The sequence below is a fragment of the Bombina bombina genome, chromosome 3 (genome assembly GCF_027579735.1).
Source record: "Bombina bombina isolate aBomBom1 chromosome 3, aBomBom1.pri, whole genome shotgun sequence".
NCBI lineage: Eukaryota > Metazoa > Chordata > Amphibia > Anura > Bombinatoridae > Bombina > Bombina bombina.
The window spans coordinates 793970064-793996561 of NC_069501.1; the positions used below are offsets into that span (position 1 = coordinate 793970064).

Genomic DNA, 26498 nt, shown 5'->3' on the forward strand with positions numbered 1-26498 from the left:
GGTTTCTACAGCAGGTGAGGGATACTCATTCTTGAGAGGAAATCTCATTATCCAAAGATACCGCAGTATCCCTTGGATAAGGGTATATATCACTTAGAAAGAAAACTTCTGAACAAATCTTTTAAGTTTGTTTAGCATCAACCTGTAATAAATAGAGAATAGGAGTATGTGTACCCAAAGAAACATTAGTCAGTATGCATTTAACAAATCTAAACATGAGTCACATAAATGAGCTGAAGAAAGTACTTCAGCTGTATAATAAGCACACTTAATGGTAGAAAAGTGTTCAGGAGCCTCAGTTTCTAGGGTATGTTTAGGGACAGATTTTGCTGCTCCTTATAGCATAAGCAAAGCAATAAGCATTAAAAAAAAACCTTAAAGGGACACTAAACTAATTTTTTTTTTTCTTTCATGATTCAGATAGAGCATGCAATTTTAAGCAACTTTCTAATTTACTCCTATTATCAAATTTTCTTCGTTCTCATGCTATCTTTATTTGCAAAAGTAGGAATGTAAGCTTAAGAGATGGCCCATTTTTGGTTCAGCACATAGGTAGAGCTTGCTGATTAAAATTGCATGCTGTATCTGAATCATGAAAGAAAAAATTTGGGTTTAGTATCCCTTTAAGCAATGGTAATAGTGATATTCTGTCCCGGGGCCATATATACAGAATATAAAGATAATGTTTTAACAATTAAAAGTGCCCACAATATGGCTATATGACAGTCAATATATATATATATAAAAAAAAATAATAATAAAGATAGCAAGAATAAGAAGAAAAATTGATAATAGGAATAAATTATAAAGCTGCTTAAAATTGCATGCATTATCTGATTCATGAAAGATAAAATTTGGGTTCAGTGTCCCATTAATTTTCAGAAACAAATTTGCTGCCTGCAGTTTTTATCATTGATAGAAAAACAAAATTATAACCTTGGACTACAAACTGCATCTCCCATCCTCAGTATCTTATGAGAAAACAGGTTTTAGATACTGTCAAAATGAAATTTCAGCATAAATAAAAACAAACTATAATTGTGTTTAAACCCTAATGTTCATAATACATAAATAAGACATGTGGTGACGAGAGAGAATGTAAGAGTGATTAATTATTTTAATTAAAAGTTTCATTTTTATTGTATTCAACAGAAAAGTACACGTTTTATATTACATAACACAAATACATGTTAATGCCATATTTTGCAAGTGCTCCATCTTCCCACTAAGAAAACATTCTATTTACATTGTTCCTAACTGATGCCCTTTTAAAGGTGAAATTATTATTTATTTATTTTTTAAATCCAGACTAGTATTGAGGATTTGATGACCATTTAAAAATCATAGTTCTACAGCACCATTAAGATTTTTATTTTTTGAATGCCACAATTATATATATATATTATTATTTTTTTTATTATTTATTTATTTTGGTCCTATGATTTGAGTGCTAAACTAATAGAGTTGTACTGGCTCTGATTTCTAAATAAGTAATAAAAGACGTTCCATAGAAGCATTCACTCATCAAGGAACCTGTTTATATCTGTCTTAACCTTCTGGATTATCAAGCTGCAGTATCTCATAAAAACTGTAGTATCATAAGTGAAGTGGCTACACATTTGTACCTGCAGCCAATAAAATGATTATACCATAGAGTTTGGTGTCTGTGTTTGTCAGATGGGTCATTTGACTAGCACTGTTTATTCAGTCAGTGGCTGTTTCAGCTAGGGTTGCCACCTATCCCTTAAAATACAGAACACTTATGAGTTACACATGCTGCAGGGTGTGCAGGGAGGAACATGAATAGTGCTGTCCAGAAACACAATACATGTTCCTCCCTGCACACCCTGCAGCATGTGTAACTCATAAGTGTCCAGGAAAACATGGCTGAGGTGGCAACCCTAGTTTCAACTGACAACCAGCAGTTCTCTAGGTTTTTTTTTTCTTTTCTATCATGGCCCTTTAAACTTATGGATGAATGCCATCCTATAATTTGGAAAATCTGAGGTGCTAAGCAATCCCTGGCAACAAGTTTAAGGCTAAATATTTAGCAAATATTTTTAAGATACTGCTTGAAGACCATAATTATTTGTGAATTTGAATACTGTGGCCTAAACTTCTTGCATGCAGTTGTAGTATTTACAAAATCCTGTAAACTATGTTTATATTTATTACCAAGTAGATCAATTTATGACTTGAATATAATCTATGCCAGCGTTTCCCAATTCCAGTCCTCGAGACACCAAACAGGCCACATTTTCTTGATATCTGAACCAGCGCACAGGTGAAAAAATCAGCTGATGGGTGAGAGCAAGTTAATAACCATGGTTACTGACCAGCTGATTATTTAACCTGTGCTCTAGTTCAGTTGGAACTGAGAAACACTAGCCTAGGCCTGGTTTAGGAATGACCACAATTACAGTCTCAAAAGAGTCAGATGTTCCTCCCAGAAGGACAGAGTCAAAGGATCAAGTTCCTGAAATATATTTTTATTAATCCTTTATAATAGAAACTACATAATATTCATGAACATTTTTTGCATTGTGGGTAATTTAAAATAAGATGGGATTTGTTCAGTCTAGTATATGCACTAACTGGTAATTGCAAACAAATGGAGGCATGGGTGTGCATAGCTTAGTTGGTATTTATATAAGCTACAGAGGATTACCTAACAATATAGGAAAGCCTTATTTTAGTAAGAAAAAAAAGCAAAGAGATATACTGTACTAGAAAATAGTTTTCTTGTTCATTCTGCAGTATGTAAAATAATGATTAAGCCAATCAAGTGTGTTGTAGATTCAAAATTAAAAGTTTCTGAAACACAAAATATTCTTGAACAAGCAGAATTGGAGTTTCAAAAATTTCCTGAGCACAACATAGAACCAATTAACTTCTGCAGGCTCTCTAAATCTGCTAGTTAAGTGCTAACATCATAAGCCCTTGGAACTTCTCAAGGTCACACTTGTTCATGACAAAGGCTTTCCGCTTCTTCTGTAGTTTCCCTGTGGGATCCAGCACCATCATGCCCCGGGTCAGTGTTCCACTCAGCTCCACACTTACCCCACATTCTATGGCCTCTGTGACAAAACTTTCATCTATAGCTGCTGCCACTGCATATGAATCACAGGACACAAATCCAGCTGTCCACATGTGCCCGGGTTTATCATTACAGCGTTCAGTGTATTTAGCAGAGTGAGCAGAGATTTTTCTCATGAACTCAGCCTTCCTTGTTTCCTGCTGGATCCACTCATCGTGAAAAGCCTAAACACAGAATAGATCATTGAATAAGATACTTGCATCTTGTAATTTTTTTAAATGTATAACATATGTATTAACAATATCTATAAACACTCAGAGTAAATTATTTATCATTAGCAGAATCACAAATCTTGATCGCAAAACCAAGTGCATTATAGCTATCACTAAGTAGCTTGTTACTAACTAGAAACAAGAAAACAATTCCTCACACACTACTGCAAATAATAATAGTACGAAAAAGTAACTTTAAATGACATTTATAAAATGCAAAACCTAAGAAGCAAATTAAAAAAAATCTGTCACATGATAATTTAATCACTATAACCCTAACTGTATATCCCCATATAGCACAATTATTAAAAAGCCAGTTATATAAATAAAGCATGTTATTCTATGAAACTTTTTTTTTTATTGGAACAAAACAATCACAATACAATATGCCAGATATCATCCAACTGTAGACAGTCGTACAATCATCAATAAAATATACATTAGAACCTGTCAGTCCGTGTAAATTAGCAAGTGGAGAGAAGACATGGGGGGGCCTCAACTGGATGTTAGAAGCATAAAAGTTCAGGTTGGCCTCTTTTACTCATATTTATACATATCTATTAGTCCATGTGAGGCCACCTTCAGAAAGTGAGGGTAGCGTGATATGAGTTCAAAAAGCAATAGATAACACGTAAAACAACAAATGTGTCTATCATTCTGCAGAACGTCTAGTGTCCATGAGTTGTAGGCATCTGCATTGTACAATTTAAAGAAAAGTAAAAGACAAACTATTCCATTCAAATTGGTCTCCCACAGAGATAGAGAGACATGGAGCAATAGGAAAAAAGAAAGAGGGGGGGGGGGGGGAGTCCGATTGGGGCTCAAGGTATACTATACTGTTGCACTAAGCTGATCTAGATGGGGAGTGAAGAAGTGTTTGCCAATAAAACTGAATGTTGTGAAAGAGTGGCAGGCTGCCATTTTTAAAATGTGAGTATTCCTCCACAGCAAGGAGATCTGATGTGTTGTGTAACCATTCCTGTAAGGTGGGGGCAGAAAGGGACTTCCACTTACGTGCATTGAGCAATCGTGCTCTGTTAAGGCTGTATTGCAGCAGTTTCCATTTGATTTTGCACATTCTGTCTGGTTTAAAGTTGAGGAGAGCGGTGATAGGAGACAAAGTGAATTGGTCACCCATAACAATTTTTAGGCAATTGGTAATGTCTTTCCAAAAGGGAAGTAATTTTGGACAGTGCCACTAAATATGGGCTATTGTGCCAGGAGACTCACACCATTCTATGAAACTTTTAATCACTCCCAATAGATGAAAGAGCGTAGTAGACACAATCAAATTTGATTTGATGTTAATTATAACATAAACAATCGATAAAGTGACAAACTATTACCTTGCTGTCCAATTATTCAAAAGTACCTAGCACATGTATTAGAGGCAGATCCCCATTTTCTATATTAGCCTCAATAATTAAATCAATAAGTTTGGGACTTACTATTCTTACATGTAATAGCATGCACATAGCATCAGAGAACCTGCGATGGTTGCAAAAGAGAACCCTTCTTTTTTTTTTAGCTATGTGTATGTTAGTTTGTGTCTCACTGGAATTTAGATGGGTTTAGATTGCCTAAAATCTTTGGTAGCATGGAGAAAGAATTTCAAAGAATTCACCACATCCAGGTTGTTTAACAAACGTTCCTTCTGAGAAGAAGGATTAGGACAAAAGTAAGGAACTACAATCTCCTGATTGATATTGCGGTCAAAGACTACCTTAGGTAGAAGACCCAACTTGGTATGTAGAACAGCCTTATCCGCATGGAAAATAAAATAAGGAGATCACACTGTAAGGTAGATGATTCTGAAACTCTGCAAGCAGAAGACATAGCTAACAAAAACAAAACCTTCCAAGATAAAAGTTTACTATCAATAGAATGCATAGGCGGAGCCTGTTGCAGAACACGAAGAAAAATATTAAGGCTTCAAGGAGAAGCAACAGGTTTAAACACAGGACCGGTTTTTAACCAGGGCTTGAACAAAGGACTGAATGTCTGGAAGATTAGCTAACTTTTTGTGTAGCAAGACAGAAAGGGCAGAAATCTGACCCTTGAGAGAACTAGCAGACAAACCTTCCTCCAAACCCTCTTGGAAAAATAACAGAATCTGAAGAACTCTCAACTTGTGCCAAGGAAACCTCGAACCTCGCACCAGGATAGATGCGCCACACCTTGTGATACATCCAACGAGTCACCGGCTTACGAGCCTGAGTATCAATGACCTTATCAGAAAAACCTCTTTAAGATAGAACTAGGCTTTCTAACTCCACGCAGTCAGCCTCAGAGAATCTAGCTTTTGATGAAGGAATGGACCCTGAAGTAAAAGGTCTGTCCTCAGAGGTAATCTCCACGGAGTGTAGGATGACATTTTCACCAGATCTGCAAACCAAGTCCTGTGAGGCCAAACTGGCGCAATTAGGATCACAGAGGCCCGCTCCTGTTTGATGCAGGCTATGACTCTGGGGAGAAGAGCAAACGGAGGGAACAGATAAATAAGTCTGAACTTCCAAGGAACCGCTAACACGTCCACCAGATGAGAAGCCATAAGGTCTATCTCCGGAGTGCCCCATCTGACCATGGGGTACCTAAAGGAGGTACTATCCTCTAGAGGAATAGTAGTTCGCTTGGCCAGGGTGGAAATAGCGCCATCCACCTTTGGAATAGAACGCCATAATTCCAGATTAGAGACAGGGACTGGGAACATCCTCTTCAAATTCGAGGACGGAGTCCAATGTTTCTCCCACTCCTGAGAGATAATGTCCTCCATACGGGCCAGAACAGGAAAAACCTCTGAAGTTCTGGGTTTGACATCGTAAACCCTGTCCAGTTTAGGGATTTTAGGCTTTTTAGACGGCTTAGGATCAGGAACATACAAAGTACATAATACCCCCTTGAGCAGTAAACAAAGCTTTTCTAACTTAAATCTGAAGTTAATCTCTTCAGACTCCCCAACCTAGTCAGAACCAGATATTTCACCCTCTGAGGCTACCGAGGTATTTTCATCCTTAGAGTGTTGTGACAGACTGACCAAAGCAGACTGAATGGGAGAAGAAATTCCTGTATTAGAGGAAGTATGCTTAACTTTTCTCTTACCCGAACCGGGTAACGTACTCAGTCCAGTAGAAACAGCTTTCCTCCAGAGCTGCAGGGAACTGCCTAAGCAACATCTTGGGACGGGGACTGAGGAAACAATTTAGGCATGTCAAGTGCAACAGAGTCCTGAGAGATAGAGGGCTCTGAGGGGTTACATTTTCCAGCCACATTAGGCAATTTAGGCTTTTTAGATTTTGATTGCAACATAGAGGTTAACGTGGAACATAACTGTGCAGGGGGAATAACATGGGTCTCTTCACAAAACAATCATTTATCAGTCAGAGTCAATGAATGTGAAGTACCCTCCCAAATCTATTAATAGTAGGCAAGGATCCCTTTTTTTTAATATATAAACTTATATAGAGTGACACCTCTATAAAAACCCCAGCTTTTACTGGGGCCTTACTGACCTCCCACCTCAGTGCCAACTCCCGTGCAATGCCTGCTACCTCCAAAAGTGTGTGTATGAAGGAGGAAGCGATGTGCTCTGCGGGTCACACGGGACACGCTAGAGGAGGTCCGCAGCGTCAAACTGAGAAGTGCGTGAAAAACAGCGCCACTTCACGTCACAGCCGACAGATGGGACCCACATAACAAAATAATCTATGCTAAGATGTCCGTTAGACATAGCAAATAAAAGTTACCGTAAAAGCCTAAGAACACACCAGAGCGTTCCTTCCTCCATATCTTGAATAAAGGAAGCCACAGCTGCTCTCACAAGCCCTTAAATGCCCCAGTCCCAAAGCACATATGATCCTGTATAACAAATGGATCTTAGAATAGGCAAGCACAAACCCTTGCATAAACACTGCTCAGAAATAAATTATATCCCCTTAAATAAGGATAACATATGTCCCCAGGCTCCATAGTAAGTTTTAATGGGTCACAACCCTGATAGTGCCATCTATCATGTTTCCCTGTAAAGGAAAAAAAGGCACTTACATTTGAAGCCACTGCTGTCGAGCAGACACAGCACTTCCAGTTCTGACAGCTTCATACAACTTCTGACAGGGACCTGATGTAGAAAGGAAAGCAGTGTAAGCTAACACTGGTTGCCAGGTGGGGGTGTTAGCAAAGATTTCTGGAAGGAGAACAGAGAAGATCCCTAACAGCTACCAAAACTCTTAATTAGAGATTTACATGGACACAGCATAAACCCCAGTCCTATCTTGTAGGAAAACTACCCATTAAATTACTTAAATCCAGTTTTTCTTCAGAGCACCATCTTCGCCAACCTCCAAGTTACAGAGGCAAAGAATGACTGGGGGAGTATGGGAAGTGGGAGGGATACTTAAGCTTTTGCTGGGTATTCTTCGAGTCTTCCTGGTGGCCAGGTGTTGAATTACCAACTGTAATGAATGAAATTGTGGACTCTCCATGCCATTGGAAAGAAATGGCCAACATTGAGGACCTTAGACGCAGTGGTCGGACAAGGAAACAATGTAGCAGATATAAGACAAATCATGTTTACTTCCCTTCCCAGAAAATGTCCAGCAGTACCATCAGCTCACAATTGGCAGAAACCAGTAGGACCCAGGTACATTCATCTACTTTCCAGAGACATCTGGTCAGAATTGGTCTTCATGGACAACTTGCAACCAAAACGCCATACCTCCCACATAGAAACAAGGCCAAGCGACTCAGCTATGCACAAAAACATAGGAACTGTGGTGCAAATAAATTGCAGCAGGTGCTCAGAACTGATGAGTCAAAATTTGAAATTCCTGAATGCAGCAGAAGGCAGGTTGTTTACTGAAGGGCTGGAGAGCGGTACAAGAATGAGTGTCTGCAGGTAACAGTGAAGCATAGTGGAGGATCCTTGAAAGTTTGGGGCTGCATTTCTGCAAATATAGTTGGGAATTTGGCCAGAATGAATGGTCTTCTCAATGGTGAGAAGTACAGGCAGACATTTATTTTGGAGCATGACAATGACCCCAGACAAACAAACAAATTCATTAAGAACTATCCCAGGCCAGGTTAGGAAAAGGAGTCCTGGAAGTGATGGTATGTACCCTCAACATCAAGTCTGTCTGGTATTACATGAAGAGACAGAAGCAACGGAAGCTGCCTAAATCCACAGAACTGTGGTTAGTTCTGCAAGGTGTACCTAGAAGAAATGATGCCGTTTTGAAGGCAAAGGGTGGTCACACCAAATATTGATTTGATTTAGATCTTTCATCTATTCACAGACTTTTGCATTTTGTTAAGTGATAAAAATAAACTATTAACATTTCTATGTTTGAAAGCATACTTACTTTAAAGCATTTGTTCACATCTTCCTAAAATGTTTACACAGTACTATATAACTTAGTATCAAAAAATATATACATAACCCAATATATATATATATATATATATATATATATATATGTGTGTGTGTGTGTGTGTGTGTGTGTGTGTGTGTGTGTGTGTTAAGCACGGACCCAAGAGTATAGGCAACAATATATTTGGGTTTTTGATATTGTTTTTTGATACTTTATCATTGCAGTTTCAGAAAAATATCAGTGGACAAAAGGTTTTTGACAGCTGAAAATTGAATTTTATAATAATTTTTTTTTTATTTCTTGGTTAACTACAATTGAACTGACCAGACTGGAGAGGCAATATATGCCAATTGGAAGTGATGCTACTAATACTGAGCCGAGTATTTGTGTTTGTTTTTAGAGTAAGTTGATAAGTAGCTAAAATGGATGATATATTATTTTTATTATTATTATCGGTTATTTGTAGAGCGCCAACAGATTCCGCAGCGCTATTAACAAAGGCGTAGTACAACAAAACAATTATAGGGATCAAATAGGTAGAGGGCCCTGCCAAGAGTTGCACTGTTGTAGTCAGCTCTTGAGAAGGTGATCAACAAACAGCTGGACTCTTAGGCTTACATGCTAAGGGGGTTCAGGGGATAGCAATGGAGGAGAGGAACTGGTATAAAGAAAGGTTAGCGTAGGTTGTATGCATCCCTGAACAGTAGAGTCCTTAGGGAGCAATTGAAGCTTTTAAAACTAGAAGAGAGTCTTGTGGAGTGAGGCAGAGAGTTCCAGAAGATGGGAGCCAGTCTGGAGAAGTCCTGTAAAAGGGAGTGTGATGAGGTGACAAGAGAGGAGGAGAGTAGGAGGTCGTGAGCAGAGCGAAGGGGACGGGAGTGAGAGTATCTGGAGACAAGGTCTGAGATATAGGGGGGAGCAGTGCAGTTGAGAGCTTTGTATGTCAGAATGAGAATTTTGTGTTTGATCCTAGAGGCAAGAGGAAGCCAGTGAAGAGATTGGCAGAGAGGTGCAGCAGATGAAGAGCGACGTGTAAGGAAGCTGAGTCTGGCAGAGGCATTCATTATGGATTGTAAAGGAGCTAGGCGGCAGGTGGGGAGACCAGAGAGGACAGAGTTGCAGTAATCGAGGCGGGAGAGAATGAGAGAGTGGATTAAAATCTTAGTTGTGTCTTGTGTAAGGAAGTGTCTAATTTTTTAGATGTTTTTAAGGTGGAAGCTGCAGGCTTTAGCCAATGACTGAATGTGAGGAGCGAAAGAAAGATCTGAGTCAAATGTGACCCGAGACATCGGGCATGCGGGGTAGGGGTAATGATGGAGTTGTCGACAGTTATAGAGAGATTGGGGGTGGAGAGTTTAGAAGAAGGGGGAAAATAAGGAGCTCCGTTTTGGAGAGATTTAGCTTGAGGTAGTAAGAGGACATCCAGTTGGAGATGTGAGAAAGACAGTTAGTGACATGGGTTAGCAAGGAAGGAGAAAGGGGACATATCAGGGGACAGGCGGGTTTTTAAATTGAAAATGGACAAATTATTGAGGAAAAGGTTCTAAACAAACGCACAGACTGGATGTTAATCAGCGGTGTTGGTTAGAAACCCACAGGAAGAACTATTTTGAGTGGCATTTTAAATAGATTATAGTAGTATTTACAGGGCAGTGCATACAATGGAAAACACAGATGTGGTGTTTTAGTTGTTGAAGAAAGAAAATAGGAGACGCTAAAAATGAAGCAAGAGAAACCCAAACAGGAGTATACATCAGAGTGGAACGATAGCCATTTCACATGGTACAAAATAGGAGGTGTTAAAGAGACTACTCCAAAATGTTAATTGTTTAAAAAGATAGATAATCCCTTTATTACCCATTCTCCAGTTTTGCATAACCAAAACTGTTATATTTATATACATTTTACCTCTGTGATTAACTTGTATCTAAGACTCTGCAGGCTGCCCCCTTATTTCAGTTCTTTTGACAGACTCACATTTTAGCCCAATCAGTGCTGACTCAAAAATAACTCCACGGGAGTGAGTGCAATGTTATCTATATGGCACACATGAACTAGCGCTGCCTAGCTGTAAAAAGCTGTCAAAATGCCCTGAGATAAGAGGCGGCCTTCAAGGGCTTACAAATTAGCATGTGAGCCTTCCTAGGTTTAGCTTTCAACTAAGAATATCAAGAGAACAAAGCAAATTTGATGATAGAAGTCAATTGGAATTTAAAATTGTATGCCCTATCTGAATCATGAAAATTAATTTTGACTAGACTGTACCTTTAAAGCAGTGTCAATGCCAAAGACCCTTGAAATAGGCCTAGAAACGTAGAAGTAAAACAGCCAGAAATGAAACAATGAAAGTTGTCAAGTGAAAAATAGAAATAGATTATGAAGGAAAATGAAACTAAATTTTTAGTGACCAGACCGTTTTTCAATTTTCTTACCGTTAAGGACCAGGGCTGTTTTTCAATTCTGCTGCGTTTGTGTTTAGCTCTTACTCATTTACTGTACCCACACATATTATATACCGTTTTTTATCGCCATTAAATGGACTTTCTAAAGATACCATTATTTTCATCATATCATATAATTTACTATAAAAAAAAATATAAAATATGATGCAAAAATTAAAAAAAAAAAAATTGTTTCTTACTTTGACCCCAAAATCTGTTACGCATCTACAACCACCAAAAAACACCCATGCTAAATGGTTCCTAATTTTTATCCTGAGTTTAGAAATACCCAATGTTTACCCCCTTAACCGACCAGGTATTTCAGACTAAAACATCCTCAAAAGACCAGAGTATTTTTAGCATTTTTGCTATCACTCCATTTAAACAGAAATAGAGCCTTTATATATATATATATATATATATATATATATATATATATAATATTATTATTTTTTAGTAGACAGCCCAAAGTATTGATCTAGGCCCATTTTGGTATATTTCATGCCACCATTTCACCGCCAAATGCGATCAAATAAAAAAAAAAATTCCACTTTTTCACAAACTTTAGGTTTCTCACTTATATTATTTACAAACAGCTTGTGCAATCATGGCACAAATGGTTGTAAATGCTTCTCTGGGATCCCCTTTGTTCAGAAATAGCAGAAATATATGGCTTTGGCATTGCTTTTTGGTAATTAGAAGGCCGCTAATTGCAGCTGCGCACCACACTTGTATTATGCCCAGCAGTGAAGGGGTTAATTAGGTAGCTTGTAGGGTTAATATTAGCTTTAGTGTATAGATTACTCTCCCACCTGACACATCCCACCCCCTGATCCCTCCACGATCAATCTCAAACAGCTCTCTTCCATCCCCCACCCCCAATGGTCACTGGCAGAAAGTCTGCCAGTATGAAAATAAAAAGCTTTTTTTAAAAATAAATAATATATATATATATATTTTTATTTTTTGTTAAATATATTTTCTGCACTGTAGGATCCCCCCTTACCCCCCAACCTCCCTGACCCCCCAAACAGCTCTCTAACCTTCCCCCTCTCTACCTATTAGCTGCCATCTTACGTACTGGCAGCTGTCTGCCAGTACCCAGTTTGCTGTAGTTTTTACTTTTTTTTTTTAACCTATTCTTTTCTGTAGTGTAACTGCCCCCCTCATTACCCTCCCCCTCCCAGATCCCTTTCCCATATCGGATCCCACATAGGATCCCCCTCTCCCTCATTCCCCCTCCTCCCCCCTCACTGCGCTCAATTTTTTTTCCTTTTCTGCAGCGTAGCGGTCCCACCCGCTCCCCTCTAGCGATGGGCCGCCCTCCAGCCTCTCTCCTAACCCTCCCACGCCACCAACGATCGGCACCATCACTGATCGATGTAGAGAGGGTTACTGACCAGAGGGTATTGCACAATGCCTCAATTTCGAGGCATCGCTGCAATACCTGGAGAGCGGCTTGAAGCGGTTGTTAAGGGATATTTTTTGGAGGACGTATGTAGCCCGACCTCGGTCCTTAAGCGGTTAAACAACTTTTCAAATTACTTTTATTATCTAATTTGCTTTATTCTTCTGGTATACTTAGTTGAAAAGCATACCTAGGTAGGCACAGGAACAACAATGCATTACTAACTAGCTGCTGATTGGTGGCTGCACACAAATGCCTCTTCATTGGTTCACCAGATGTGTTCAGCTAGCTCCCAGTAGTTCATAGCTGCTCCTTCAACAAAAATATATAAAGAGAATTAAGCAAACTTAATAATAAAAGTACATTGGAAGGTTGTTTAAAATTGTATGTTCAATCTGAATCATTTAAGAAAAAATGTGGGTTACATGTTTGGGAGCTATGTCAGCAAAGAGAGCAAATGTATGCGAGTGTTATAAGATTGAAAACATAATAAATAACATTATAAAGTGTGAAAACGTGGTGACGAGTATTTGTTTGAGAGTATGTGATTTTAAGCTGTTAGTATTGCAGCTAAGCTGAAAGGAGAATGGTATATGTTGACCTAAGTTAATGCAACTGAAGGCAGCAGCAGTTTAGTGACTCCCTTCGGCCTCAATGTTTAGAAAGTTTAACATTTTCTCCCCTTTAATGTGCTCCCAAATGAAATAGCTGCTTTTGCCTGTTGAAACCACTATCTATACTGAGAATAGAGTATGTATACTGCAGTATTCTCATACACCATCTAAAGAAGCTTTGAAAGTCACCTGGTCTGGGATCAGAATGATAGCCAGATAGTAAAAAAATCTTCTTACTAAATCAAGTATGTGCAGAAGAGCTTTAATGTCATTCTTTGGATTGTAAAAAGGTAGAACTCCAAGTTAACATCTTAGAAATAAAATGTATTTGTTAAAGGGAGTGTTGAGAAAAATATCTTTAAGAAAAAAAAGGAACACAGTGAAAAGCTACTTGTTCTAAAACGCTTTAAGTTGTGGATTGTCATAATCAAATCTTCAATGATAAGTTTTGCATAGCTTTTAAAGGAAAAAACTAAGAATCTGCCAAACTTAATTTAAGTCAAATAAAGGAAACTTATGCATGAAAACAGGACTCATTTATTTTCCACTGAATTAGGTTCCTGAACATTCAGAGGGTCTGATATTCAAAATCTCACCGCTCAGGCGAGATGATCTAAGAAGTCTTGTCGGTATGGCGAGGCCCTTAAACATTTCTCAAGATAAAATTTGTGTTTCTGAATTATTTTATGTTACTCTGTAGTGTTCTCTATGTGAAACAGAGACTCCTACATTTACAATACAAGGTCTAAAAAAAACGCAAAGATTTTGTGTGCTTTCTCTCCATGCCGGCGAGGTTTTGAATATCAGGCCCAGATCTTATAATTATGCTATCCTGGAGAGAATCCAGAATCTACACAACAGCTAGAAAAGCCAAATTTGTAGACTTGCCCAGATAACAAGCTTCAACTGTAACTGGTTTGCAGGTCTTCCTAATTCTTCAAAAGAAAGGAATCAGTAGCTAAGCTGCCATTGCAAATGCTTTGTAGACAAGATAACAACAACGAGACAGATGACTATGAATGTAAGCAAATAGTAATTCCTCCCAGGTGATCTCTCCGTAAGTACTGCAGTCAGACCATGTGGTCATCACTAATACCATGGTAAGAGGGGTAAGCTAAACATTATATATTACCCAGTCATAGGCTCATAACAAATATAGATTTAAGACCCACTCTAGACAATACCGGGAGTGCATATTCTATATACAGTAGACAGCACAGATTATGATAGTTTTCTCTTATCCATGTAGGAAAACATTTCACCCATAATAAACAGAGATGATAGGCATGTGATATACATAGCGGAACTTAATAGTCAGAAGCAGTATTATATAGTCCCGCAACATGGAATACAAAATGCGATAGTTCAGTACCTGGGTAGTTGGGAAAGTTTTTGCTAGGAGCAAGGTGAATTCGGGAGCCGGTTCAGCGAACTCAAACTTGGAGTAAGGAAGTTGGGTCAGTTGGGAGAAATTGTTTGAGTCCCGAAGTATACTTTTCGCTATGTACTCACAGATAGATGGCAGTTGTCGGGAGACATGGAATTTTGCCGCGTCTCTGCATATCAGTACGGCGACTGGGCCATGGTTGATGAGTAAATGCAGCCTTACCTCTGTGTTTGGTGTATCAAAGAGAATAGCTGTGATCTCAGGGGTTGCTGGCAGTGTGTGCTCTAAGCTTGCTGCGGGAGATCATCTTTCCATGTCAGGAGAGCCACCGCAAGTTTCTTCCATCAGTGGAAGGTTGTCTCCAATGCGTGCGCAGCTCCGGTTTGCTCCATCTGTAGGTTTGTTGGTTTGGAGCTGGATTGTGGCAGTAATAGGTGCAGATTCCTCCCTTGTTGTGATAGCCAGGCTGTTGGGGCTAAGCTGTTTTGGAATAGCCACTGTCTGCAAGTGTTGGGTCTCCTGGCCGCCAGTTTCCAGAGAGGAAGCTCTTTTACCTGCCGTGGGGTAGTCACCTCTAGACGCATCTGCGTCTTGAGTCCAAGTGTTCAGTCTCTTGTAAGCCGGTTGGTCTTACCCTATTAGGCTTGTGGAGAGCTGGGTAAAAGATTGCAGTTATTCTTTCCTCCAGTCTCTGGGCATGCTCCTGTAGTAATACTTGCAATTGCGTAATAAAGTTAGCGTGTAGGGGATAGCGTAAACTTTAGCCTTAGTTTGCTGCGAATATTTAGTCCCCTCAGCAATAGGGACAGTGCTGGTTTTAGGGGAAGGACTGCGCGCTCAAGGCACAGCAAGTTGTGGGGACAGTGATGAGGCTTCTGTAATAGGGGAAAGCCTCAGAATAAATGGCCCGGTACTGAGGGCAATTAAGCCACGTCAAGATTCAAAACCCTAAATTTCAAATCAGGCCGTCAACAGACCAGCTTCTCCAATAGTTTGAATATTATATATCCAGTTTTAGCATCACAATATTAGCGATTTTTGGAGATAACTGAAGAAGCTGAAGCTCAGTGCGACAAGTAAGATGGCCGCCGCCCGGAAGTCCCCCGTAATTCTGCTATTCTATGAAAACTAGATAGTCTTACTTGACCAACAATGAGCCAGGACAACCTTCTGTTTGCCTTACAAAATAATTACTGCAATTTTCATGAAAACTGCAAATTCCCCAACATCCATAAGCAATATTTCTGAACTCTCCATTTCTGAGTAATTTGTACAAACATTAATCTGTGTACAGACAAATCACTGAATGATCTCAAAAATGTGCTTTCTAATACTAGGTAGTGCCACCTAAGGCCAATGTGTTGCAAATCACATCACAGTTCTCCTTAAAGAACCCTCTTAATTGTCATTGTATTACAGCTGACATTTTGTTGAATTAGACCCTGATATTGAAGGTACCAGATTTGTGAATGGTAAAATGGAATTTATGGGAAACTATTTTTCTTGTGCTTGGAGATGATTCCATACTGTAAACCATTTCATCAGACTGATGTCAGTCCAGTTTGGCTCAATTATACTTCTCTTATGGCATTATCCTTGTTTGACGGGCAAATAAATTCTTGGGGGGGCAGGAATGTAATTCCACACTGCGTTCATATGAATCCTGTAAAAGAAGTAGTAATTATCACCCTTCACAAAAAACTTGGTTTTAAGAAATTGAATTGCTAGAATGGGAAAGAAAGAAAGATGTAAAATCCATAATACACTGTTTGAGGGGGTTTGGCAGCTCTTGGCAGTAAAGATGTGTTTGGCCACCAGCTACCTTGATGAGAAAAAAACTATTGCTGCATGAAAAAAGCAACAAACTGAGCTTCATTTATGAATAAATAAAAAAAGGCAGAACTAAAACTCTATGTTATGTCAAACGAAATAATAAAAATAGCCTTCAAGTCTAGTAGGTATCAAATAATGTCATAAATGCCTTATTTTTAATCATGCTCCAAATAGCTTGATAAAAAAAATCCTTGTTCATGGAAGCTACACAAGACAACCAATACTGTGTTTAGCTTCAGAACTTGACAACATAAAAGCCAGGTTGTTTGAAAGAAAAAGAAAACTTTCTGCTAAGGCATTCTATGAGAAGCCTTACTGAATGGTCTAGCCCTAGAATTCCAATGGGTCTTAATAGATCATAATCATTTTCTACAGAAGGTGGGCAGTTTCCATGAAAATACAAATTTTAGGCTGTTGTTTTTATTGTAAGAAAGAAAAAACATACATTCTTTAAAAAATAATTTCAGGTTTAGACAAAAAAAAAAAATCTGTCTCTAGTTTTGGTAGTAACATTTTTAAAAGTGAACTATCAATAAATAGGTCAATGGATTGCTCACTCACACATTTCTTTGATCAGATGGTGAGAGTCCACGAGTCATCACATGTGGTAAATTCCCCTCTTAACCACTAGGAGAAGGCAAAAAAAACACCCCAAAAACAACAGAGCTTTAAATTCCTCCCACTTTGCATGATCATCAGTCATTTTCTTTTGCTTCTTTGATGAAGAGTGAGTTGAAAGCTATGGCTGTTACTTTAGCAGCTTGGCTCAAAGCTTTTATTCCAAAGTCAACAGCCAGCAGCACTCCTTAGGATAAAAAGACCTTCATTGTATATATTGGGTCACAAGTACAAGCAACGTTTTGGATCTCTAATCCTAAATCATGTACGATTAAGGATTAAGGATTAGTGTGCTGCTGGCTGTTGACTTTGGAATTTGGAGGATATTGCAGCGTACTGGAATCAGCATGCACTCACACAGGCAGGTGCTGTGCTTTTTCTGTGATTAAAGCTTTTATTGGAAAGGTTTATCAGGTCACAGGTAAAACTCCACTTGTGCGCATTACTGATCATTTCACTAGAGCATTTGCCACTTCTTGGGCCTTTCATAATGAGGCTTCTATTGATTAGATTTGCAAGGCAGCTACTTGGTCTTCTTTGCACACTTTTACAAAGTTTTATCATTTTGATGTGTATGCTTCTGCTGAGACTGTTTTTGGCAGCAAAGTTCTTTGGGCCATAGTGCCTGAATAGTAACGTCCTGCCTTAAAGGGACACTGAACCCAAATTTAGTCTTTTGTGATTCAGATAGAGCATACAATTTTAAGCAACTTTCTAATTTACTCCTATTATCAAATTTTCTTTCTTCTCTTTGTATCTTTATTTGAAAAGCAAAAATGTAAGTTTTGATGCCGGCCCATTTTTGGTGAACAACCTGGGTTGTTTTTGCCAATTTTTGGATAAATTCACCAACAAACAAATGCTGTCCAGCGTCCTGAACCAAAATTTGTCTGGCTCCTTAGCTTAGATTCCTTATTTTTCAAATAAAGATAGCAAGAGAACGAAGAAAAATTGATAATAGGAGTAAATTAGAAAGTTGTTTAAAATTGCATGCTCTGCGTCACGGAAGAAAAAATTGGATTCAGTGTTCCCCCCTCTTTCATGATGGTCTTGTGGAATTCGCTGTTTTAGTATTGATTTTAACATGTGATTACTCATAGACTCTCACTATCTGATGAAAGAAAAAAAAAAAAAAAGTATGCTTACCTGATAAATTGATTTATTTGATGATAGTGAGAGTTCACAAGCCCCACTCTTTCTTTTTGTACAGGTGGCGGCAGTACTTGTTTTAGACTTTTTTATCTTTTCTTATTTGTTTTCTCATCTACTTGGCTATATGCATGACTGATGGTCATGGGAAGTGAGAGGGATTTAAAGCTCTGGTGTGTTGGGCTTTCATTTGCCTCCTGCTAGTGGTCAGGAGGGACATTTCCCACACATGACAACGTGTGAGCTCTCACCACAATGAAATAAATTAATTTATCAGGTAAGAATACATTTTGTTTTTCTATAGAACTAGGTTCTGAAGTTAAAACCCTTAGGCCTAGATTTAGAGTTCGGCGGTAGCCGTCAAAACCAGCGTTAGAGGCTCCTAACGCTGGTTTTGGGCGCCCGCTGGTATTTGGAGTCAGTGATTAAAGGGTCTAACGCTCACTTTTCAGCCGCGACTTTTCCATACCGCAGATCCCCCTACGCCATTTGCGTAGCCTATCTTTTCAATGGGATCTTTCTAACGCCGGTATTTAGAGTCGTTTCTGCAGTGAGCGTTAGAGCTCTAACGACAAAATTCCAGCCGCCTGAAAATAGCAGGAGTTAAGAGCTTTCTGGCTAACGCCGGTTTATAAAGCTCTTAACTACTGTACCCTAAAGTACACTAACACCCATAAACTACCTATGTACCCCTAAACCGAGCTCCCCCCACACCGCCGCCACTCGATTAAAATTTTTAACCCCTAATCTGCCGACCGCCACCTACGTTATATTTATGTACCCCTAATCTGCTGCCCCTAACCCCGCCGACCCCTGTATTACATTTATTAACCCCTAACTTGCCCCCCACAACGTCGCCGCCAGCTACTTAAAATAATTAACCCCTAATCTTCCTACCGCAAATCGCCGCCACCTACGTTATCCCTATGTACCCCTAATCTGCTGCCCCTAACATCGCCGACCCCTATATTATATTTATTAACCCCTAATCTGCCCCCCTCAACGTCGCCGACACCTGCCTACACTTATTAACCCCTAATCTGCCGACCGGAGCTCACCGCTATTCTAATAAATGTATTAACCCCTAAAGCTAAGTCTAACCCTAACACTAACACCCCCCTAAGTTAAATATAATTTAAATCTAACTAAATAAATTAACTCTTATTAAATAAATGATTCCTATTTAAAGCTAAATACTTACCTGTAAAATAAATCCTAATATAGCTACAATATAAATTATAATTATATTATAGCTATTTTAGGATTAATATTTATTTTACAGGCAACTTTGTTATTATTTTAACCAGGTACAATAGCTATTAAATAGTTAATAACTATTTAATAGTTACCTAGTTAAAATAATAACAAATTTACCTGTAAAATAAATCCTAACCTAAGTTATAATTAAACCTAACACTACCCTATCAATAAAATAATTAAATAAACTACCTACAATTACCTACAATTAACCTAACACTACACTATCAATAAATGAATTAAACACAATTCCTACAAATAAATACAATTAAATAAACTAGCTAAAGTACAAAAAATAAAAAAGATCTAAGTTACAGAAAATAAAAAAATATTTACAAACATAATAAAAATATTACAACAATTTTAAACTAATTACACCTACTCTAAGCCCCCTAATAAAATAACAAAGCCCCCCAAAATAAAAAATTCCCTACCCTATTCTAAATTAAAAAAGTTACAAGCTCTTTTACCTTACCAGCCCTGAACAGGGCCCTTTGCGGGGCATGCCCCAAGAATTTCAGCTCTTTTGCCTGTAAAAAAAACACATACAATACCCCCCCCCAACATTACAACCCACCACCCACATACCCCTAATCTAACCCAAACCCCCCTTAAATAAACCTAACACTAAGCCCCTGAAGATCTTCCTACCTTGTCTTCACCATACCAGGTTCACCGATCCGTCCTGAAGAGCTCCTCCGATGTCCTGATCCAAGCCCAAGCGGGGGCTGAAGAGGTCCATGATCCGGTCAAAGTCTTCATCCAAGCGGGGCAGAAGAGGATCTTCCATCCGATTGAAGTCATAATCCAGGCGGCATCTTCGATCTTCTTCCATCCGGAGCGAAGCGGCAGGATCCTGAAGACATCCAGCGCGGAACATCCATCCGGACCGACGACTGAACGACGAATGACTGTTCCTTTAAGGGACGTCATCCAAGATGGCGTCCCTCGAATTCCGATTGGCTGATAGGATTCTATCAGCCAATCGGAATTAAGGTAGGAATTTTCTGATTGGCTGATGGAATCAGCCAATCAGAATCAAGTTCAATCCGATTGGCTGATCCAATCAGCCAATCAGATTGAGCTCGCATTCTATTGGCTGTTCCGATCAGCCAATAGAATGCGAGCTCAATCTGATTGGCTGATGGGATCGGCCAATCGGATTGAACTTGATTCTGATTGGCTGATTCCATCAGCCAATCAGAAAATTCCTACCTTAATTCCGATTGGCTGATAGAATCCTATCAGCCAATCGGAATTCGAGGGACGCCATCTTGGATGACGTCCCTTAAAGGAACCGTCATTAGTCGGGAGACATCGGAAGAAGAGGATGGATCCGCGTCGCCTGCTTCAAGATGGACCCGCTCCGCACCGGATGGAAGAAGATCGAAGATGCCGCTTGGAGAAGATGTTTGCCGGTCCGGATGTCCTCTTCTTGCCGGATAGGAGGAAGACTTTGGAGCACCGGATTATGGATCGCCAACCCCCGCTTGGGTTGGATGAAGATCTTGGAGCCAGGACGGATCGGTGATACCTGGATGGTGAAGACAAGGTAGGAAGATCTTCAGGGGCTTAGTGTTAGGTTTATTTAAGGGGGGTTTGGGTTAGATTAGGGGTATGTGGGTGGTGGGTTGTAATGTTGGGGGGGGGGGGTATTGTATTTATTCTTTTACAGGCAAAAGAGCTGAAATTCTTGGGGCATGCCCCGCAAAGGGCCCTGTTCAGGGCTGGTAAGGTAAAAGAGCTTGTAACCTTTTTAATTTAGAATAGGGTAGGGAATTTTTTATTTTGGGGGGCTTTGTTATTTTATTAGGGGGCTTAGAGTAGGTGTAATTAGTTTAAAATTGTTGTAATATTTTTCTTATGTTTGTAAATATTTTTTTATTTTCTGTAACTTAGTTCTTTTTTATTTTTTGTACTTTAGCTAGTTTATTTAATTGTATTTATTTGTAGGAATTGTGTTTAATTAATTTATTGATAGTGTAGTGTTAGGTTAATTGTAGGTAATTGTAGGTAGTTTATTTAATTATTTTATTGATAGGGTAGTGTTAGGTTTAATTATAACTTAGGTTAGGATTTATTTTACAGGTAAATTTGTTATTATTTTAACTAGGTAACTATTAAATAGTTCTTAACTATTTAATAGCTATTGTACCTGGTTAAAATAATTACAAAGTTGCCTGTAAAATAAATATTAATCCTAAAATAGCTATAATATAATTATAATTTATATTGTAGCTATATTAGGATTTATTTTACAGGTAAGTATTTAGCTTTAAATAGGAATAAGTTATTTAATAAGAGTTAATTTATTTCGTTAGATAAAAATTATATTTAACTTAGGGGGGTGTTAGTGTTAGGGTTAGACTTAGCTTTAGGGGTTAATCCATTTATTAGAATAGCGGTGAGCTCCGATCGGAAGTTTAGGGGTTAATAATTGAAGGTAGGTGTCGGCGATGTTAGGGAGGGCAGATTAGGGGTTAATACTATTTATGATAGGGTTAGTGAGGCGGATTAGGGGTTAATAACTTTATTATAGTAGCGCTCAGGTCCGCTCGGCAGATTAGGGGTTAATAAGTGTAGGTAGGTGTCGGCGACGTTGTGGGGGGCAGATTAGGGGTTAATAAATATAACATAGGGGTCGGCGATGTTAGGGCAGCAGATTAGGGGTACATAGGGATAACGTAGGTGGCGGCGTTTTACGGAGCGGCAGATTAGGGGTTAAAAGTGTAATGCAGGGGTCAGCGATAGCGTGGGCGGCAGATTAGGGGTTAATAAGTGTAAGGCTAGGGGTGTTTAGACTCGGGGTACATGTTAGAGTGTTAGGTGCAGACGTAGGAAGTGTTTCCCCATAGGAAACAATGGGGCTGCGTTAGGAGCTGAACGCTGCTTTTTTGCAGGTGTTAGGTTTTTTTTCAGCTCAAACAGCCCCATTGTTTCCTATGGGAGAATCGTGCACGAGCACGTTTTTGATGCCGGCCGCGTCCGTAAGCAGCTCTGGTATCGAGAGTTGCATTTGCGGTAAAAATGCTCTACGCTCCTTTTTTGGAGCCTAACGCAGCATTTGTTTGAACTCTCGATACCAGAGTTAAATTTATGGTGCGGCCAGAAAAAAACCCGCGGAGCGTTAACAGCCCTTTTACCGCCGAACTCTAAATCTAGGCCTTAAAGATTTAAACCAAGCCTTCACAATCAGTAGAAACAGATTGTATGTAAACATTATAGAGCATGGAAGATGTCCTTCCAATCCTTAATGTAAAAATTAAATGTTCATGGTTCAAATAGAGAATGCAATTTTAAGAGCCTTTACTTAAATTTTAATAGTTATTTCTGTTACCAAATTTACTTTATTTTCTAGTTATTCTTTGGTGAAAAGCAGGGTCGGAACTACCATTGGTGCAGCAGATGCAGTAGCACCAGGGCCCAAGTGTTGGGGACCCATAGCAGCCAGTTTTTGCATAGGCGTGTGAAGAATGTGTACAATCCTAATACAGGGGAGCCTTTTATTAGTGCAGGTTTCAGGTCTATCTATCTATATATCAGTGTATACAAGGCAGCATGTATATTAATTGTATTGCTTAATACTGAGTTACCTTTGGGGGGTCCCAAAACATTTTTGCACAAGGGCGCTCTGTTGAGTAGGTCTGCTACTTGTAAAAATCATAGCTATGGGTTAAACACATAGTTATGTGCAAACAATAACAACATGTTCTAACAAGTTATTTTCATTTTGCAGTTTTAATGCCCTAGGGCCAATTACATGATATTACAAATGCACAGTAGTGCATTTAAAATACTATTAGAATTTTTTTCCCATTGCTGAGTTTGCAAAAACTATCACTACTAAAGTGATTTCAACCAGCTGCTAGTAAACTCTTCATCCTCAGTATTGAGAGAATGCAGGTACAGGAAGCAGCTTTTATATCACTGTAGCAATAACATATTTCTATAGAAAGATTTTTAAAATATGCTACTAATGCTATATGAAATGCCCAGCTGGTCAGTTTAGATACCATGTTTACTTTATTTAAAGAAGGCAATAACCTTGTAGGGCCATAGTAGACGACAAATGGCATACTCTACTTTTTGACCCTGCACTATTTGTATTTAAACCCCACAAAGAGATAAACACAATAGAAGTGCCGTTGGGGTCCCGCAGAGCACTGTAGGTCCTAAGCGGAAACTGCCACTGGTCAGTACTGGCACAACTCAGATGTGTGACTAGTGCTTCTGATTGCATCAGCTGCAGTTTCCACTCCAGACCAGCAGTGCTCTGCAGGTCCTGAGGGATAGTCTTAAAATAACATGCTCTAATGAAGTAAAGCATATAATATTTCATTTTTATTATGGATCATTAAAGAAAGAGCTGTGCAAATAGCTAGGCTAAGCAGGTGCATCAACTGTAGAAATATTCCCCAGTGTTTCTGAAAAAGACTTAGGAAATTGGGATGGCATTTACATCTACTTGAGGAACAGTATCTTTTAACCAGTTTAAGATCATTCCTCATAATGTGATCAGGTATAATAGACTGAATGAGATAAATAATTTCCCACTTGTGTATTGAAAATTCTTTTAAACTTATTAACATCTAGCGACAAAAAATAAATAAAAAATGAAGCTTTTTTGGATGAATGTTTGTTCAGCTGAAACTGATATTAATCAATGTCTCTTTAACTCAGATATTTTTAATGCATGAAATTGAGTGGTTTGTGTCACTTTAAAGGGACACTAAACACTAAATACATTCCATGTACCCCTCTCTAATCATTGGAGCTGACATTTTGGAACCTGCAGGTATCTGAAGAGAGTTGCTGCACATGTGCAAACAGGTCAGCACTGAATGTAGTAAAAGGTAGATTTCAACATGGCGGCACTCATGACTAGAGGGAAGCAGGAAATTACCTCAATACTTTAGTGTTGAATGTCTCTTTAAAGGTCATTGATCTTTCCTTATATTTCAGGCAGTGAGAATGGTGAGATTTTATTGCAGCAAATAGACTGATCGAACACAGTTTAAAAAGTACAATTTAAAATATAAGCATGTTGTCCTTACCCAAGAAACTTTGTTATGACATGTGAATTCCCAAGTGGCAATGTAAGTTGGACAATCAAAGACATTCAGGACAATGTAGGCAGCTTCTGGGTCACAAGCAAAGTTGAATTCCCCACAGACAGTGGTATTTCCCCTGGCTAACAACAAGAACAAACTCTTCTTTGTATTGTAGAATACTTTTTGTAGAGCTGCATATTATCCTCTCTCAACAAACAGCATTACAATAAAAAATAACATTTGATGGATGATAAACTTTTAACTGAACAATGGTAACATATTTGAATATAAAACACATGCAGAGAAAAGATACTGGGATAGATTCCACTGTTGCATCTCAGGTTATCAGATGAGTTTTCAAAGTCTAATAAGCCATTAAGAACCATCCCAATCCATCAGAAAAAGCAGCATTTTTCCAACATTAAGGATGATCTAGATTCCAATCCATCTGAAAAGGCAGAACTAACAATTTTCCAGAAGGATTTGTCAATTACATTTTACAGCATATTTATTTGATGTGAAAACAAATAACAAAAGCAATGTTGATGCGGCACCTTTTAACAGCAAAAGGAGCTACTGTTGCAAGCTTTCAGGATATTAAAGGGACATAATACTCATATGCTAAATCACTTGAAACTGATGCAGTATAACTGTAAAAAGCTGACAGGAAAATATCACCTGAGCATCTCTATGTAAAATATTTTACCTCACATTTCCTCAGCTCAGCAGAGTAAGTTCTGTGTAAAAAGTTATACTCAGCTGCTGCCCAGCTGCAGGCAAACAAAAAATGAAGAAATGAACTGCAGCCAATAAGTATCAACAGTGCTGAGGTCATGAACTCCTTTACTATGATCTCATGAGATTTGACTTAACTCTCATGAGATTCCATAGTAAGCTTCCTTAAACTGAATAGGGAAATAACATGAGAGTGCACAAGGCTCAACCCCTTAGCTGTCCCGGGACAGACATACTGATTTGCTGCTTAGAAGTCCTTTACAATGGGATGTGGCAACTGAGGAACTTTTGAGGTAAAATATCTTTCTTTTTTACATAGAGATGCTCAGGTGATATTTTCTGCTTTTTTTCAGCTATGCTGCATCACTTTCAAGTGTTTCAACATTTGGGTATCATGGCCCTTTAAGACTGTGATTCACAAATTAAACTATTAAATATATATATATATATATATATATATTTAGGTTTCATTTGTGAATCACTGCCGTAATTAGAAGCACTATGCTTACCAGTGAGAAGCCCTCTCCCAAAGGGGTGTGGACAGAAATGACCACTCCCCTGATTACCTTTAAAGGTAATCTGAACCCATTCCCCTATCCTCCTAGTGATGTCCAGCCTTAAAAGATGGAAAAGGTAAAAGGAAAAAAGGAGGGAGCCTGGTAAGCATTACCCAGGGATATGAGCCTTATATTTGTTTGAGCAGCGGAAGCCCAGAGAGACAGGACTGGGAGAATCCTGCAGTTTACAAACCCACAGTAATCTGTTTTATTCAAACATCAGAAATAGCGCACGTATTATAAGTTGAAAATAAACGTGTTCACACTAGCGCAATCGTGAATTGTGCTCATCGGGATAGCCTGACTGGAGAGCATGCGTAAAGAATAGGATTTCTGTTTGCTGCCTGCTGTTTTTCATCTGAGCATATCCCCTATGAGTATTCAGTGAGCTGGACCACTGCTAATTGATCCAGTCTGCATGATTGGCACTTTTGGGTGCTCTTTGTTTGTGAGTATCATTCTACTTCACATTGTTTTTCTAGTGTATAGACGTTACTAGGCCATGTTGGCGCCTCTGTGTCACCTTTTTTCTGTAAAATAACGGAATCTTGCATCTCTGGACAAAAATATGGTAACACAATGTCTTGGGATTTATGAAAATCAGACAACTTTGGTAAAAACTCAGAAACTGTGCGCAAAACAACTTTGTCTTTATGGAAAGTGAGAAAATGTCTTGTAATTCAGAGACTCGTCTTGTAGATGTAACAGCAACCAGAAAAATGGCCTTCAATGTAAGAAACCAAAGTGAGAGCTCCCTAATGGGTATTTCTATAAAA

The 26498-nt window shown here is 38.8% G+C and overlaps 1 protein-coding gene across 4 annotated transcripts in view; it reads right to left on the bottom strand.

Annotated features, from left to right (window-relative positions):
• Positions 1-1099: 1099 nt before the first annotated feature.
• Positions 1100-26498, bottom strand: part of LOC128654052 (inosine-uridine preferring nucleoside hydrolase) — a 134002-nt gene continuing 108603 nt past the window's right edge. For all 4 annotated transcript variants that reach the window (XM_053707712.1, XM_053707711.1, XM_053707710.1 and 1 more), the window contains exons 5-6: positions 24434-24570; positions 1100-3261 (exon numbers count right to left, since the gene is read on the bottom strand). In XM_053707712.1, coding sequence (XP_053563687.1) covers positions 2914-3261; positions 24434-24570 — 485 coding nt within the window. In that variant the 3' untranslated portion in view covers positions 1100-2913. The remainder of the gene's footprint in view (positions 3262-24433; positions 24571-26498) is intronic.